Raw genomic sequence first — 16,917 nt, 5'->3', positions numbered from 1 at the left:
AGTGTTAACAAATGCAAATTAATAAGCAATAAAATTACCTTTTATTATGCACATTTTCTGATTTAGTTCAAGTGCAATATGGCAACACTTTTAAAAAAGCGTAAAATCTACATAAACATCGATAAAGTCTCGTGATCTACAATATCACGTACGCTGAGCAGAAGAAGTTCTTTATTCAAATTTCACGTTACATTCACTCGCACGGTGCCAGCTGCTTGGGTTTTAAAAGGCAATGTGTTACGTTTCGAATCAATCGGATCGAAAGTGATGTACTTGTGAGTAACACGTGCATACGAAAATATCCCTAACATTAACTAGGAAAGCCGAAATCTTAGTTAAGATAGACATGTTACAATTAATAATCAAATTTAATAAGGAAAAGTAACAGTTGCCGGGTACATTATCACGGCTTAAGAAATTCAGAGCACAGTACAGATGCGAGTACACAAGTTCACATATCTCGGCGAAACAGAGACGCACACATTTGTTGAAGTAGTTCCACTTGACTGCCGGGGAAAATTCTTCTCTCCCCGTCAGCCTGTAGGTTTGCCAAACGGGTTTACTGTTTCGCCAATTGGCGCTTTTCTGTACAATTTTTAAGTCCGTATCGCCTGTTTGGCACTGCCGCTGCATACTCCCTCCACAGTGTCAACGAAATGTGACATACCGATGCGGGGGTCGGATTAATCGTCCAGAACGGGTGATACAAATGTCCGAAGTTTTTTTCACACTCTTGGAAGCAACTTGAGAAGAGTCCATGGTTACAAAAGCGGGTTTCAGTCTATCTATGGAGATCGTTTGCTTAGTCCCTTTTATTTCGAGATCAAACGTTTTATCTTGTCTTGCTAGCACCTTAAATGGTCCATCATAAGGAGTTTGAAGTGGTTTTCTAACTCCGTTGTGTCGAACAAACACATATATCTGGACTTGTGAAGGCGTGGATGAATGAAACATGTTTGCTGGCCGTGGCTAGAAGTCGTGGTCGGGCGGACACTGGCAAAGTGAGATTGTAAATCCTCCACAAACTGTTTGGGGGACGCATCTGGAGGTGTCGGATTGAAAAATTCTCCTGGGAGACAGATAGTCTTTCCATACACCAGTTCAGAAGTGGTTGCTCCTATGTCCTCTTTGAGAGCGGCGCGGAAACCCATCAGCAGCACTGGAAGGGCAGCCACCCAGTCACTGGTATCGTGCGCTTTTAAGGCAGCTTTCAAAGGACGGTGGAATTCCTCGATCAGTCCATTCGCCTGTGGGTGGTACGGAGACGTCCTAATCCTCTTGATTCCCAATAATTGGGAAAGGGCTCGAAATAAGCCGCTTTCAAACTGTCGCGCTTGGTCGGTAGTAATAACAGTCGAAACACCAAATCGAGTAATCCAGTGGTCATAGAAAGCCTGTGCTACTGTGCATGCTGTTATGTCTGGTATGGGTACTGCTTCGGGCCATCTAGTAAATCTATCTATCATAGTTAGACAGTAATAATTATTTTGAGAAGGAGGTAGGGGACCAACAAGGTCAAAGTGGACGTGATCAAACCTCTGTGATTGGTCTGGAAACTTCATTAACGGGGTTCTAGTATGCCTGCTTACTTTTGCTTTCTGGCACAGAATGCACTGCCGTGCCCATTTTGCGCAATCTTTGCGGATGGAAGACCAAACAAACCGTGAACATACTAACTTTGTTGATGCGCAAATGCCGGGGTGAGACAAATTGTGCAAGGTGGCAAAAACTTTCTCACGGAATGCCGGAGGAATGTAAGGACGGGCGTTACCTGTTGACACATCGCAATATATCGGTAAGCTACAATTCGGTAAGGTAACTTTGAGATGTAGAACTTTTGACTCTTTAAGCAATGTTTGTAATTCTGGGTCGATTTCTTGCATTTTAGCGATTTCCTCATAGTCGATAGGGTTAGGCATGCCTATTGCTTCTATACGTGAAAGTACGTTGGCAGCGATATTCTCCGAACCTTTTACATGGCGAATTTCAGCGGTGAATTGTGAGATAAAGTCTAACTGCCTAGCCTGACGAGGTGAACACTTATCCAAACGCTGTCGGAATGCATACGTGAGCAGTTTGTGATCGGTGATTAAAGAAAAGTTCCGTGCTTCCAACATATGCTTAAAATGCCTAATAGCAGCATAAGCTGCCAATAGCTCTCGATCATACGCACTATAGTTCCTTTCCGCCTGCGAAAGCTTTCGTGAGAAAAATGCGAGAGGCTGTAAATTTCTATCAACTATTTGTGATAGCGTTCCACCGATCGCGAAGTCTGACGCATCAACCTGTAAAACCAACTGGGCATCTTTCTTCGGGCGTGCCAAAAGAACAGCATTAGCGATTAGCTGTTTGCACTTTTGAAATTCACTCCGCACTTCCTCAGACAAATTCAGGATTGTCTTATCATTTTTCTTAGCCCCTTTTAAATACGAAGTTAAATGTATTTGATTCTGGGCTACGTTGGGTAAAAATCGACGGTAAAAATTTAAAAATCCTAAAAATCTCTGCAAATCTTTTACCGTTTTAGGAAGTGGGTAGTTAAGTATCGGTTCCACTTTGTTCGTCAGAGACTTGGTACCATCTTTATTGATTATATGGCCTAAAAAAGATTTCCGGAACGCCGAAAACACATTTCGAAGCGTTAATTGTCAATCCATATGAAGTTAATCTTTCAAAAACAGTACGTAGGTGAGATTTATGCTCATCTTCCGTATCAATAAATATCAAAATATCATCTAAGTAGACATAGGCGAATTTTAGATCTCCAAGAATTTCGTTCATAAACCTTTGAAAGGTTTGAGCTGCTCCGCACAGTCCGAAATTTAAAAACGGAAATTCGAAAAGACCAAATGGGGTGCAAACTGCAGTTTTCGGTATATGATCTGGATGGACTGGTATATGATGATATGCCCGAACGATATCAATTTTTGAAAAAATTGTCTTTCCGCTAAGCGTATTATTAAAGTCTTGTAAATGAGGGATAGGGTATCTGTCGGGTTCGGTGCACGCGTTTAGTTTTCGGTAGTCTCCTACTGGCCGTATGTCGCCCGAACTTTTAGAAACTACATGAAGAGGTGATGACCATGCTGATTTTGATGGTCTACAAATACCTTGATCTATCATAAATTGAAATTCTTTTTTTACTGCTTCGTATAACTTAGGGCTTAACCTACGCGGTTTACTGTGCACAGGAGGACCGTTTGTTTCGATATAATGAACCGTACTATGCTTTACTCTACCTGAATCGGATTTTAACTTCAGTACTTCCGGAAAGTCTTTCAAGATTCTGTGATATGGTGAATCACCAGATATTAACTTTACCGAAAAATAATTTTTAGAATCGGAAAGAGAACCAATACGAGTTAATTTCATAGTATTATCGATAAGCCTACCTCATTTTAAATCGATTAAAAGATCAAAATGCCTTAAAAAGTCGGCTCCTATTATAGGCACTGGTACATCGGCGATTAAAAACTTCCAAGAAAAGTTTCGTCTAAGTCCTAAATTCACAGTTAACAATTTTGTTCTATACGTAGAAATTCTGGAATTATTCGCGGCAAATAATTGAAGTGAATCAGGATGCATTTTCTTAAACTTAGAAGTCGGTGTCACACATGAAACATCCGAGCCCGAATCAATCAAAAAGTTTAAATTTAATCTGTTATCGTAAACATGTAAACGACATGAATGCGCGACTGCCGATGAATTTCGATCGACAGCCGCTACTACTAGTTTTCCTGGGCCGTAGTGTTCTGAGAAAAGGAACAAGGTGCTCGACATTTTCGTGCATTATTACCGAATCGCGAATGAAAATAACAATAACTGTTCACACGCTCTCGGGAATGCCCACGCGAAAAATGTTTATCTTTGTTATGTTGATCCCGGGGGAAATTATTCCTCATTTTTCCGCGGGAGAGTCGCTCGACTTGTTTACTTAGGGCAGAGATTTCACTCCTTAGGGCCTTAAGCTCCTCGAGGGGGGCACCAGAATTGTTAGGGTTTCTGGGGGGAACTCGCCGAAGCTGCCTGGACCGCGAACACGCTGTTGTTCGTTGGCGTGCGCACTTCAGCTATCTTATCAGCCATTTTTGCTAAATTGTCTAAGGATTCCGAACTTATTGATAAAATGGCATGCACCTCGGAAGGTAACCTTTGCAGCCATAATGATTTTAAAAATTCGTCAGTTATACAGTTTCCACTAAATTCTCTCATTTTTCTCAATAAGTGAGATGGTTTGTCGTCCCCTAAATGCAATTCAGAAATAAGTCTGCGTATTTGCTCGCTTTCCGAATCTGAGAATTCTACTATTAACCTAGCTTTAAGGGCATCATATTTAGCCATCGCTGGGGGATTAAATAAAATATCTGATACTGCGGAAAGAGTTTCAGGGTCTATCGAAGAAACCACGTGGTTGTATTTTGTACTATCGCTACTAATCTTCGCTAAAGCAAAGTTACTTTCAACTTGAATAAACCAAAGTTTAACATTCTTTTTCCATAAAGGGGGAATTTTAACTGCCACGTGTGAGTTTTGTGGCTCCTGAACCGCCATATTCGATTCCTCGTTGGTTTGGCCTTCCGATCCTGGCATGGTTGCCAATTATAAATATATCGTAAATCGTAAACTTAATGTTTTGCACTATACCTTATCAAAACAGTATCAATTTAGAATAAAATAATGAAGACATTCAATATCTCAATAAAAGTGTGAGCACAAATATTACCCAAAGATCAATTTTAAACAATCAATAATTAAATTAAAACTATAATTTTAGAGCAAAACATATCACAAAAACATAATTAAGACCAATCACAGATAATTAAAAAAATTTGACCACATACCTGTAAATCCTCCTTAAGTGTGATAAACCACGTGTAATCCGTACGATAAAATGAGGAGGAAATAAATAGGGTGGAGCCTTTATCAGTCATAAGGAAGAGCATTGGCATCAAAATAAGGCATATTTTTAGTTTTTTTAACAAAGATTGAGACAGATAGTCATTAGGGATCGAAACAGAAGGAGCGAGGGACAGGGTCACCAATGATGTACGTGTGAGTAACACGTGCATACAAAAATATCCCTAACATTGACTAGGAAAGCCGAAATCTTAGTTAAGATAGACATGTTACAATTAATAATCAAATTTAATAAGGAAAAGTAACAGTTGCCGGGTACATTATCACGGCTTAAGAAATTCAGAGCACAGTACAGATGCGAGTACACAAGTTCACATATCTCGGCGAAACAGAGACGCACACATTTGTTGAAGTAGTTCCACTTGACTGCCGGGGAAAATTCTTCTCTCCCCGTCGGCCTGTAGGTTTGCCAAACGGGTTTACTGTTTCGCTAATTGGAGCTTTTCTGTACAATTTTTAAGTCCGTATCGCCTGTTTGGCGCTGCCGCTGCAAAAGTTTATGTGCAACGTCTCCTTCTTTAGTCGAGCGTGCATTACTGGTCAAATTCTTTTACCTTAACCAGTGCAATGCATCAGCCGCTCTTCGTGCTTATAGAATGCACAAAAAAATGCGTAAAGGTAACGGTCCTGTGTCAGTTAATGGGCTAAAAGCAATGGTTGCAACGTTTGAGAAAACAGGTTTTCTGAAGGTTCAGTCACGCAGAAAACCTGTACCAAAAGATACAATCGAAGCAGTTGCCACGGCGATTGTCGACAGAGGACCAGACAATATTGCTACCACCTCTAGCGCTCGTGGAGTAACTCGGAATATGGATATGCCTTACAGTACGGTATGGAAAATCTTACGAAAGATGATCAACTTCTATCCTTGCAAGATCAGCCATGTACAGGAGTTACTGTACCCCCGACCATGATAAGCGATTGACTTTTGCTCTCACCTTTCTTGCCAGAATGGTGGTGGATGATGCTTGGCCGTGGAAAATCTTATGGGGAGACGAGGCCTACTTTTACCTGAATGGAACTGTGAATACCCAGAACTGCCGAATTTGGGATGACAAATCCCCACATGCAGTCACAGCAGTTCTCTTACACTCACCAAAGGTAACTATTTGGTGTGGGTTCACAGCGGAATTTATCGTAGGTTCATTCTTCTATGAGAACATTACCCCAACAGGACCGGAAACCTGTTCTGTTACGGGAGAGAAATATCACCACATGTTGAACAGCTTTGTCATTCTGGCACTTCAGCAAAGACAATGCCTGGGGGGAATTATTTTTATGCAAGATGGAGCCCCTCCACAAGTTGCTGTATGGGTGCAACAGATGCTACGACAGAAATTCACAACAGAAAGTCATTAGCCGCTACTTTCCAACTGCATGGCCACCTCGGTCGCCTGATCTTACCCCATGCGACTTCTGTCTATGGGGTTACCTTAAGTCCAAGGTCTATCAAGGAGTGGTCCAGGACCTGGCTACGTTGAAGGATAACATATCACGGACTGTACGGAAGATTCCTGCAGACATGATACTTTCTGCTGTTGTGCATACTGTGCACAGAATGCAATATGTGGTCCGCAACAACAGCAGCCACACTGAACCTCATTTGAATGCAAAATAAAAGGTAATTTCCATATTGATTTGCATTTGTTAACACTCTACTTTCTATTACACAGTGCCAAATATTCCTCTAGCGGTGACTTTTGGAACTAATTTGTTTTTTCGCAGAATCCTTCATCCCCTGTCTTGTTTAATCTTCCTACAAAATGTGGCATTATTCTCGCAAATAGATCGCGCTACAGAGCACTGTCAGTTTAATTATGGCCACCTGGTATATCTTAATACTACTTTTTTAACATGTTCATCACTTCATCACCTATATTTGGGTGAGGGGTATGCTTCTGTGGAGGCCCAGTCACCCAGATACACATGACGCTCTTCTTTTCAAGTTAAACAGAATTTTCAGTTGGATTTTTAAAAGGAATTTTATGGAATAAGTATTGAAATATAAATATAGGACATACAAAATAAAAATTATAAAATTATGCACATTATACTACATTTTTATTAATTTATACACTGGTTATCATAAATTAAGGAAAAATCAAAAATAGCGATAACTCCCTCAAAAATAAGCCAAACCGTGTAAAATTTGAATATGTTGCCAAGTAAGAGTAGCTGAGTAAAACTGCAATAAATTAGTGGCGCTGCAATCAGAATACGTCATCTGCGAGGAGAATAAAAGTCCATGTTTGAGAGCAAGCCCACATATTTCACCGTGATAATGACATCAGAAATCTGAGATAGCCTATTCGTAACAATGACCTCCAGGCATCATTTGCCTGCAGAACTTCGATAGAGAGCCATTGGGAGACTAGAGGCAGGACAAAGTCAAGCAGAAGTGGCCAGATGGCTAAATGCGAGACCTTCTGTGGTTCATAGACTTTGGAGGCAATTTCAAATCACAGATTCGGCACCTAGGAGGTTCAGCTAAGGACGGCCAACTGCTACGACAAGCGCTGATGACCGATATTTGACATTATGTACACTCAGGAATAGAACCGCTACTCTGACTCTTCTTAGATCCTCCCTTGCTGCAGCCACCGGAAGGTTGGTGTCAGCGTCAATTGTGCGTAGAAGGCTTCACGAAGGTGGTCTGTATGCGAGGCAAACAACTATTTGCGTGCCACTCAAGTCACGCCATAGGACGAACCATTTGCAGTGGGCACAACAACATGTCCACTGGACGCCTGAGCAATGGAGGGCTGTTCTCTTTACGGATGAGTCCAGGCTTAGTCTAGAAAGTGATAATAGGCGTTATTTGATATGGAGAGAACCTGGAACCCGTTATCATTAGTCAAATATCCATGAAAGAGATGCAGCGTCTGTGTTTGGGGTGGCATCTCTTTGGGTGGACGCACAGACCTCCATATCTTTCCAACGGAAACCGTGAATGCTCCGGTTTATAGAGATGACATCCTTGATGCTTATGTGCGCAGACAATAGGTGATGCTTTCCTGTTACAGGATGATAGCGCAAGACCACACAGGGATCGCATCGTAGATGATTATCTTCAACTGGAAACAATTATGCGCATGGAGTGGCCAGCTCGAACCCCGGACTTGAATCCCATCGAGCACGTTTGGGATGCTTTAGGGAGATGTCTAGCTGCTCTCAATTCACCTCCTTAGACCATTGCCGTGCTTGCAACTGCTTTGCAAGAACGATGGATCTCGCTTCCTATGGAACTGATAGACCGCATAATTGAAAGCATCACACATCGCTGAATGTGCTGTATTGCTTCTAGAGGAGATTATATTTTCCATATTGAAGGGACTTTTTCTATAGGAAACTGACATCTTCGATTTGTTCATTTTGTACATGTGCTAATTTCTATACTACCATTATTGTCTGGTAATTTCTTTTTATGTTATTTGATACCTTACTATGTGTTGTATATTGTGGGTAAGTTTCATAAAATTCTACATGTAACGTTTTCAGTAATCGTGATTTTTCCTTAATTTATGATAACCAGTGTATTTAGGATAAAACATTACATTATACTATGTTGCATGGTATTCATTAAAACGATCTAAACACATTTGAAATTATGGACAATTGGAATAGGCTTTTTTTTAAAACATTTTTCATCGCTTCTTGACATTTGACAGTTTGCCTCTTCTTTTTGTCACATACGGTGTACATCCTTCTCATAGGCTTGTCCTGCTGATTCTTACAAATCTTTAAAAGATGAAACACCTTTTTTCGTTTTGTTTCTATTATTGTTGGGAACAGTGTTTTCAAGGACAACCATTTGGTAATAAGAAGTTCCCGAAATGTTCTTATCTTTATTTTTTATTTGTACCTCTATGGTACACGATATAAGCATTTACTATAGCTGTTCCTAAAGGTAATTGTAGTGCTAATTTCTGATACCACTTGATGCTTTTCCATATTATTACGACATATGGATCCTGTCAAGACCAATTTTTCCATTATTATATGCCATTATCGTCAAAGGTTTCTGTTGTGAAGGATGACCGCAATGAGTAGAATCCGAGCTTGAAGTCATAATGGGTGCATGTTTTATTGGTAATATTCTAACATCACAAATATCTCTCCGTTTTAGCACCACAATACTGTTAACTTCTCATGCTATAATTTCACCTCTCTTCAAAGAGTACAACGCTACAAAACTTGATATATTTTCCCCTTTGTGCCATACAGTTCCATTAACATGCCTCTTAAAAATTTGATTGCTAATTCATAGCTCATGTTAAAGCTATCAACAAAGTTCATCCCTCATTTAGTAATTTATCTGCAAGTTCAATGCAGATGTCTTCGGATATGGCAGCTTGCTTTCTTCCACTGGTATCTCGTCCTGAATATATTTTCGTATACTTCATGGGAACACAGTTTGAATAGTTTTATACCATACTTGTGCAATTTCATTGCCATGTGCTGCCTGAATATTAGTCATTGCCTCCAAGGAACCTACAGTCGGATTTGGGCCCTGCACTCAATCACACTGGGCAACGAACATGTTAATGCATCCTTCATTCCTATTGTTTCTGCGCTGAATTAAATTTTTTTCCCCTACCATTAAACATTTCAAAGTTCCTGAAAGCTGTTTTCGTGTACATCTTCTTCCACAGGTTTGAAGAATTATAACAACAAAATATTTTAACATTAAATAGTATTATTTATAGTAACACTACAGAAGAAAAACTTTAAAAATGCAGTAATGAACAGAAGCAATTCATTTCCATCTAAAATCTGAGTCAATAAAAGTTCAGATTTTATACTTTTGATAATTTCTAAATTTCTGCCAAATTAATGAAAAATACAAGTTCCAAACTGCTGAATTTAAATTTCTCAGCAATAATATGATAAAATAATAGTCTAATTTTCAGATCTAAAAATATGTCATTCATATCTAAAATAAAAACTAACATCCATTGTAGCATTGCACCGATATTCATTACAACATTCTTCTACTTCATATTTAACTATAATATTCAAAATTTAAAACAAATGTTAAACAGTGACACTAAATATGCATTACTTGCTCTACATCTACATTAACACAAAATAATTGCTTTGTTTAAAAAAGTGCTTTTTACATTAAAACAACATATTAACTATGTACAGTAGTACATAAGCTATTATTTAAGCTGCCTTAACTAATATTATTCTGCAGTTACACTGCCTGGCCCAAACTGTAAGGAAAAAAGGGGGGAAGAGATAGGGGTTAGGTTCTAAAGAAAATTTTCAAGCACTTTCCTTACACTTTCATGTATCAGATTGTCCCTTTATGTTCAAAAGACAACTAACTAAAAAAGATTCATACAGCAACATATAACTACAATAACTTTTATGCTTAAGCATGTACTTACTGTTGCAATCATCTTCCTTTTTCAAACACGTTATACCTTCACCAGAATCTTCAGAGCAGCATGCACCCTCTGCATAAAAAATAAAAATAGAATAATACATTGCATTTGCTGAATGTAGAAAATACTAATAATGCAAACAACTATGAGACAAAAAATACTTCTCATATTATTCACAATATTTTCATAAAATACTGATTCTACACTCCGACAAATGAATTTTGGATTGGACTGTTATTTTTTATTTATACCAAAGCACACGAGCTACCAGCTTAAACTATAACCCAGTTTTGGCCAATAGTATATCAAAAGCTTGGAATATGAGCTCTTTCACTTCCATATACAGCTCTTTTCACTTCCATCGGACTCTCTATAGAACAATTAATTTTAAGTGCCAATTCTACAAAGATACTAACTACTGTTACAAATATCTATGCCATATACAAGATAACCAATTCTAGTGGTGATCCAATCAGCTAGCATCTACTAGCATATATCAGTAATTTCCAACCTGGTGGGTGCAAATATATATTATATATTTTGTTCAGAAATAAAAGTGTTTAATCACCATGACGGTTACATTTGATAGCAACTCTGTAGTTATGCTCTCACCATCAAGAAACTCAGCCATAACTAGAATTATCTGTGTTTTCTTTACATTTAAATGCTATATATGTGTGTGTGTTATACAAGAGTTGCTCAAACGAAAAGTGGATAAGTTGACTAAAAAGAATACCTTTATTGGAAATCAAAAGAAATTGGCATGGGTGTTGTAACACAAGTCCCATCTTTCAGCCGCCGGTCTACGCCTTTGCTGCAAAAAGATTGTGGTTGATGTTTGAGGAAGTCCTGCACATCTTCCTTCATTTTAATGTCCAAATGGAAATGTTTCTCCCGTAATGCTTTCTTAAGTGGCCAATAGCTGTGGAAATCATAGGGTGATGAATACGGACAGTACGGCGGATGTTCCAACAGAATTTGTTTAAGGTCGTCCGGGTTTTACGGAATACGTGTGGGTAGACATTGTCATACAAAAGGATCATTTGCTGTGTGAAAAAGCCTGGCCATTTGCTTTTGATTGCTTTCCGTAGTTTTGTCAAAGTACTGCAGTATTGTGTTGAAATGATATCTCTTCCTTGGAGCAAGGTATCATTCAAGAGTGGTTCAAGGCAATTGAAAAAAAAAAAAAAAAAAAGAAAGCATAACTTTCCAACTATTTTTCATCATTGTCGCTTTTGATTTCCTTGGTGGAGATGATGTGCGTCTCCACTGTATGCTCGTTTTCTTGGATTCGGGTGGGTAGTGGTGACACCAGGACTTGTTACCTGCAACAATGCCTTCCACAAATGCGAGATCCTCCTCACAATGGATCAAGTGCTACAGACAAGCCCATTTGTTGTTTCTCATAATTAAGAGTAAGAGGTTTTGGTATCCATTCTGCACACACTTTACTATACTGCAGACGCTAGAGGAGGAGGAGAATGTGAACCATGCCTTTACTCAGGTTGAGTTCATTACTGATGTCACCGGTCCGAACTCCTCTATTAGCTCTGATATTTCATCAACGGCAGCAATGGAGTCATTGGTGATCATGCATGTTTGCTTGGCACGATCTAAGGCAGATCCGACACTGTTTGCTGTCTTTCATGAAAACTTTTACATTAATTGTTCACAGCTATTCGACCTAAAGCAGTGCTCAAAACAGACTGCCACCATTCACTGACAGATGTCCGAATTATGCTCACCTTCTGCAATTAAAAAACCGTATTATACTGCAAGGTGTTCCAATCTGGACGCATCCATATATAGCACGACTTTACTTTCGATCAATTTCCACTGTCGAATGCAGTATGTGTAGTACACCTCAAACACTTTATATTCAGTGGCACTGCTATAGCTGCAGTCATTCTAACACAATGGCACATATCCAATTTTCATTTGAGCAGTCCCTATATATAAACACCGTTTTTTTAAACTGAACTAAAATAATGCACAGGGTATTTTTGGATTATCTGCACACCACTCCAAAAAGTCACTGGCTCATTAGCAACTAATTTTTCACCAAGCTCATACATGAACAACAGTAATTCTGAAAATGGCAGTGCACTAAGACGTACTTAAAATAGAAATGAATAAATAAAATTTAAAAATAAACAACAACCATAACAGCAAAGCTGCTGTTTTTCCATAAACACAACTATCTGTTTTTGATTAAAAAAAATAAGAGAATTGGGCATTTTTGTCATCGGCAAAATTACCGTTTTGAAGAAATGAAATGCTTTCTTTTTCAGCCGATAAAGTTTCTAGTCCCATTATGGTGCCTTAAGAAAACAAAATATGCACTAATTGTAAAAAAAAAAAAACAAATGCTAATGACCAACAATATAAAGGTAGAACCACTCTCATCTGCTACATGCATGTATACTTTAGTTGCCCCATAGCTACATTTTGGAAACATCATGATATACCTAATTTGCAAGTGTGTTACCTCGGGAATATTTTTCATGGGGATGCAGTTATTCAGAAAGTACTTAAAAGTAGTAAAAATTTACTAAAGTATTTAAAAAATATGTGTTGAAAAATTATAAATTAATAAAAACGCTGATAAATAATAAAACTATGCAAGCTGAATTTATGTGACAAAAACATATGTATATAAATTACTGAATAAATCCAAGTTTTTATACATTTCACTAAAACGAAATTGTATGCACGCAATGTCTCTCCCTTTTTAAAACATAAAACTTACCTTATTTACTTGGTTATTAAAGTATTAATAGACTAAGAATGGGTAAATAACAAAAATAATTTCAGAGTTATCAATGCACAGACCTAAAATGACCGAAACTAAACAGAAATCAATCTTTTAACATTCTAGGCTACCGAAAGAATCATCAGAAACTTTACAATAAAATCACCCTTAATACTGTCCTCCCTTTGCATATAGCATACATCATGAAAATGCAGCACTCATTAGTAGCTTACAAGAAATTTACCTATTTAATAAATTTACACAATGATCTTTCAAATACAGTTTACACCATTTTTTAAATATATAGATGCTTTTGAAAGTCCAATTTGCATTTCTCTTTCCCTTAAAAATGAGTAGATTAAATCTGATTAAATTTTCATTTTTTTAAAACCTTGTAAAAATAAGTAACATCCTAAATTTAAACTTAAATTTGTTAGCATAACCAGAACATTACCATATATATTATAACTAGAATACAGAAGAAATCAATGTACAATATGCTAATAAATATTATAACTTTGCATTGCTGCATGAGTCATTTCTCAATGCACGAGTCTGTCATGTTTTTTGATAGTTTCGAGATGATGAAAGCAAACAAAAAAAAAAAAAAAAAAAAAAAAAAAAAAAAAAAAAAAAAAAAAAGCCATAGGGGGCTAAAAATTAGCAATAGTATAGATTTAAGCAAACTGATGATTGTGTTCATTCAACAAGGAGATGTTTTACTTAGTGCTGAACTAAAATTAAGAACCAATACATTTCACATGCTTTATTATGAAAAAGTTTGTACTATGTGAGCATTAAACATATACCAAAGTGAGACACTTCTTTCAGAATCTTTTTTTTCCAAAAAATTAAAAATAAATAAATAAAAATTGCTGGTCACCTAGAGGTCCAGATATAAGATCATTCCAGATATTAGATGCCCAAGTTTCAGACTTTGTAACATATTTTTTAATGGGAATTACCATTCTAAAGAGAGAAGTCACAGTTACGTTATTAAAGAGAACAAACAGCAACTCAATGCGGGTACAGACAGCTGCGGTTTGATAAAATTCTTTCAGATATGAAGAATAAAATGCTTTGTACCTTCAAACTAATAAATACATAATTATTATATTATAAACTGTTACTCTTTACTTTCTTTTTAAAACACATAATTTTTGTTTAGAATAGATTGCTGTTTAGAATATGAACTTTTCATCATCTGACAGGAATGATTTGAATTGAATTTTTTTTCAACTGATTGGAAAAGTTCTAGATTTTCCCTAAATTCCTAAAAAAGTTCATGTTTTCTCTTCCTTTCCCTAACCATTTTTCATTTGCCTGACTTTCCAAGTGAGTGAGAACCCTATAGTATAAAGATACCATTTTAAAATATAGCATTTAAAATATGGGATGTCTATATATAGATACAGTACAAAGTCTTTAATCCGGACGTCCATAATCCGGACCTCAAAGCTACAAACTATCTGCGCACACGTACACGCATAATTCGTTTACGCATGTGCATAATACGTTTACGCATGCACGTTTAATGTAAAACGGACGGTATAAGCTAGGCTAAAATTATCTATTTCAGTTAATGTTGCAGACTGCGTTGTTCCTTAATCTTCTAATTACATCCGGCTTATTATTTTTTGCAGACTGTTAGAGCAATTTTATAAAAAAGTAAGCTTGAACTTTCGATTATGTCAAAAAGAGTTTCCGATTCTAGAGCTGCCATATTCTACAAAGCGAAAACATGTTTTGATATACCGCTTCCGATAGTGAAGAAAGTGACAGATTGGTTATTGAAAACGAAAAAATTTGAATTGACAAGTTAGTCGGTATTCTCGACACTGCAATTACAGGACTTGAACAGTGGAACTGAACAGGAAATTATGTCTGTTTATGGAATTAAAGAGAAAGTATTAGCACAAAAAATGAAGCAACTTAAACAACTTACATTGAAAGAAATATTTAATAAAGTAAACAAATAAATATTACACTTTTTTGTAAATTTTGATACCCTTTAGATCATAATTGCTCTTTATTTCATAAATTACAGTTTCATATTTTTAATTTTATAATTTCTGCATGCCATCTTACCAGATTTAAATTGATGATCTATAATCCGGAAAAACCCCTAATCCGGAATCACCGAAGTCCCGACGAGTACGGATTAAAGACTTTGTACTATATACATATGGCAACAAACACCGAGATAATTCTTCACAGAACAAAAATTATACAAGGAATAATAATAAAATTCAAGTGCAGCCCAGCTGGTATAGTGGTTAGAGATCCCGACTGCCATAGATTTAAAATTTATTCTTTAATATGGAGTAGGCAGTGCAAGACCATGCTGATTTGTTTTCTACCTCTTCCTGTAAAAGCAGCTGACTAAATGACACTAATGCATAAAATAAAAATTAGTCTATAATAGCCCACAGGAAAGGTTAACGGAAGGTCAATATTCTCTAAAACCTTGTACATTCAGTGGTGCTGATCAAGGTCTTCCAGCCTTAAAGGCTGCTTCCGCAAATGCAAAATCTGCCTTTCACTGCACTACACAACTATTTTTTTTTACAAAACTTAAACATGTTGTACACATATAATTTCCATGAATCTTTTATTTACTGATACATATACAGATAGATATATTAAGCTTTCAAAAATTTACTGCAGTTTAAAGCAACATATATTTCCGAGTGCAGCATCAAGCAGCTGGCACAATAACTGCAATACTAATTAAGCACCAGTTATCCTTAAATAAACATATCTTCAACCTTCAGTTTATTCAGTGCTTTGGGGTTAATTTATTATTAACAACGTTTAATATTCATATGTATAATAAAGTTAATTATAAGAAAAATACCTTTTTACATATACATGTTTGATGCTTACCAATTATCCACAACCTTCCCTCTGGAAAGTATTCACGAGGCAATACGCTAATGTCGACAAAACAGGCAATACACGAAATCATCAAATGACTTTATGTGCCAACTCAGGTATGTATACACATGAAGCAGATGAGCAGCAGACATTAGTGTTTGGTTTTGTTGCACTGAAGACAGTTGTTAGCAGTTCTCAGAATTAACTGTTATTTGTAATATTGTTTTGCTGCACTGAGTGACTTCTTTTTTTCCCCTTGTAAGGAATCATAACTGGACTGTGGAGTTTGCCAGCTAACGAAAATGAATGCACTGCCATTTCTTCAGAAATACAGCTTTTCCCCCCTACAGTACAGAGTACAAAAATTCACACTCTATGAAGCTTTACTTGGTAAACAATCCAATTGTACGGATCAAAATTTAAGCACTGATGCGAATTTGTGCAATTCTCTGATTTCTTTAAGTGGAAACAGATTGCTGTGTACAAGGGCAAACAACAGTGTGTGTCAAATTCGTGCAATTGTCTGATGTTTCCTAAGTAAAAACAGATAGAAAGAATCACAGGATGCACAGTGCCAAGTTGTGCCATGATGTGTTGTGCATGAGTTTCTGAAATTCTGATTTTATTAAGCTAAAACAGATTGCTGGGTACACGGGGAAAACAGTGCCAAAAAAAAGGCGTTTTATTATGAATGTTTCTCGCATTTTTAATTTTGTTACTTTGTTGCTGTTTTAGGCAATTCTTAGTGTGTTGCCATTTTTGAAAATGACTGTTTTCTTTCACATCTTGGTTTTGTGATAAATAGATTGTTAAAAGTTGGTGACTTTATGGGAGACGGCTGCGGATATCAGAACATCAGGGCGGCGAACATCCATTTCCTACAATAAAACCAGGAAGTAAAATTGACAATGCTTTCTTGCTAGTTAATCTTTTAATTTTTCAGAGCCAAAATCTCTTGATAATATAGAAATTTATCAATAA

At 37.0% G+C, this 16,917-nt stretch overlaps 1 protein-coding gene across 2 annotated transcripts in view; it reads right to left on the bottom strand.

Annotated features, from left to right (window-relative positions):
• The window catches only part of LOC118182482 (sialomucin core protein 24-like), a 50,060-nt gene that overhangs the window by 5,039 nt on the left and 28,104 nt on the right, over window positions 1-16,917 (bottom strand). For both annotated transcript variants that reach the window (XM_085807288.1, XM_085807287.1), the window contains one exon: window positions 10,311-10,379. In XM_085807288.1, the coding sequence (XP_085663414.1) occupies window positions 10,311-10,379 (69 nt within the window). The remainder of the gene's footprint in view (window positions 1-10,310; window positions 10,380-16,917) is intronic.

This window comes from Stegodyphus dumicola, chromosome X1 (genome assembly GCF_044657685.1).
Source record: "Stegodyphus dumicola isolate Sdum_Otavi_A_Nest chromosome X1, ASM4465768v1".
Lineage (NCBI taxonomy): Eukaryota > Metazoa > Arthropoda > Arachnida > Araneae > Eresidae > Stegodyphus > Stegodyphus dumicola.
This window is presented reverse-complemented; position numbering and strand designations above follow the sequence as displayed.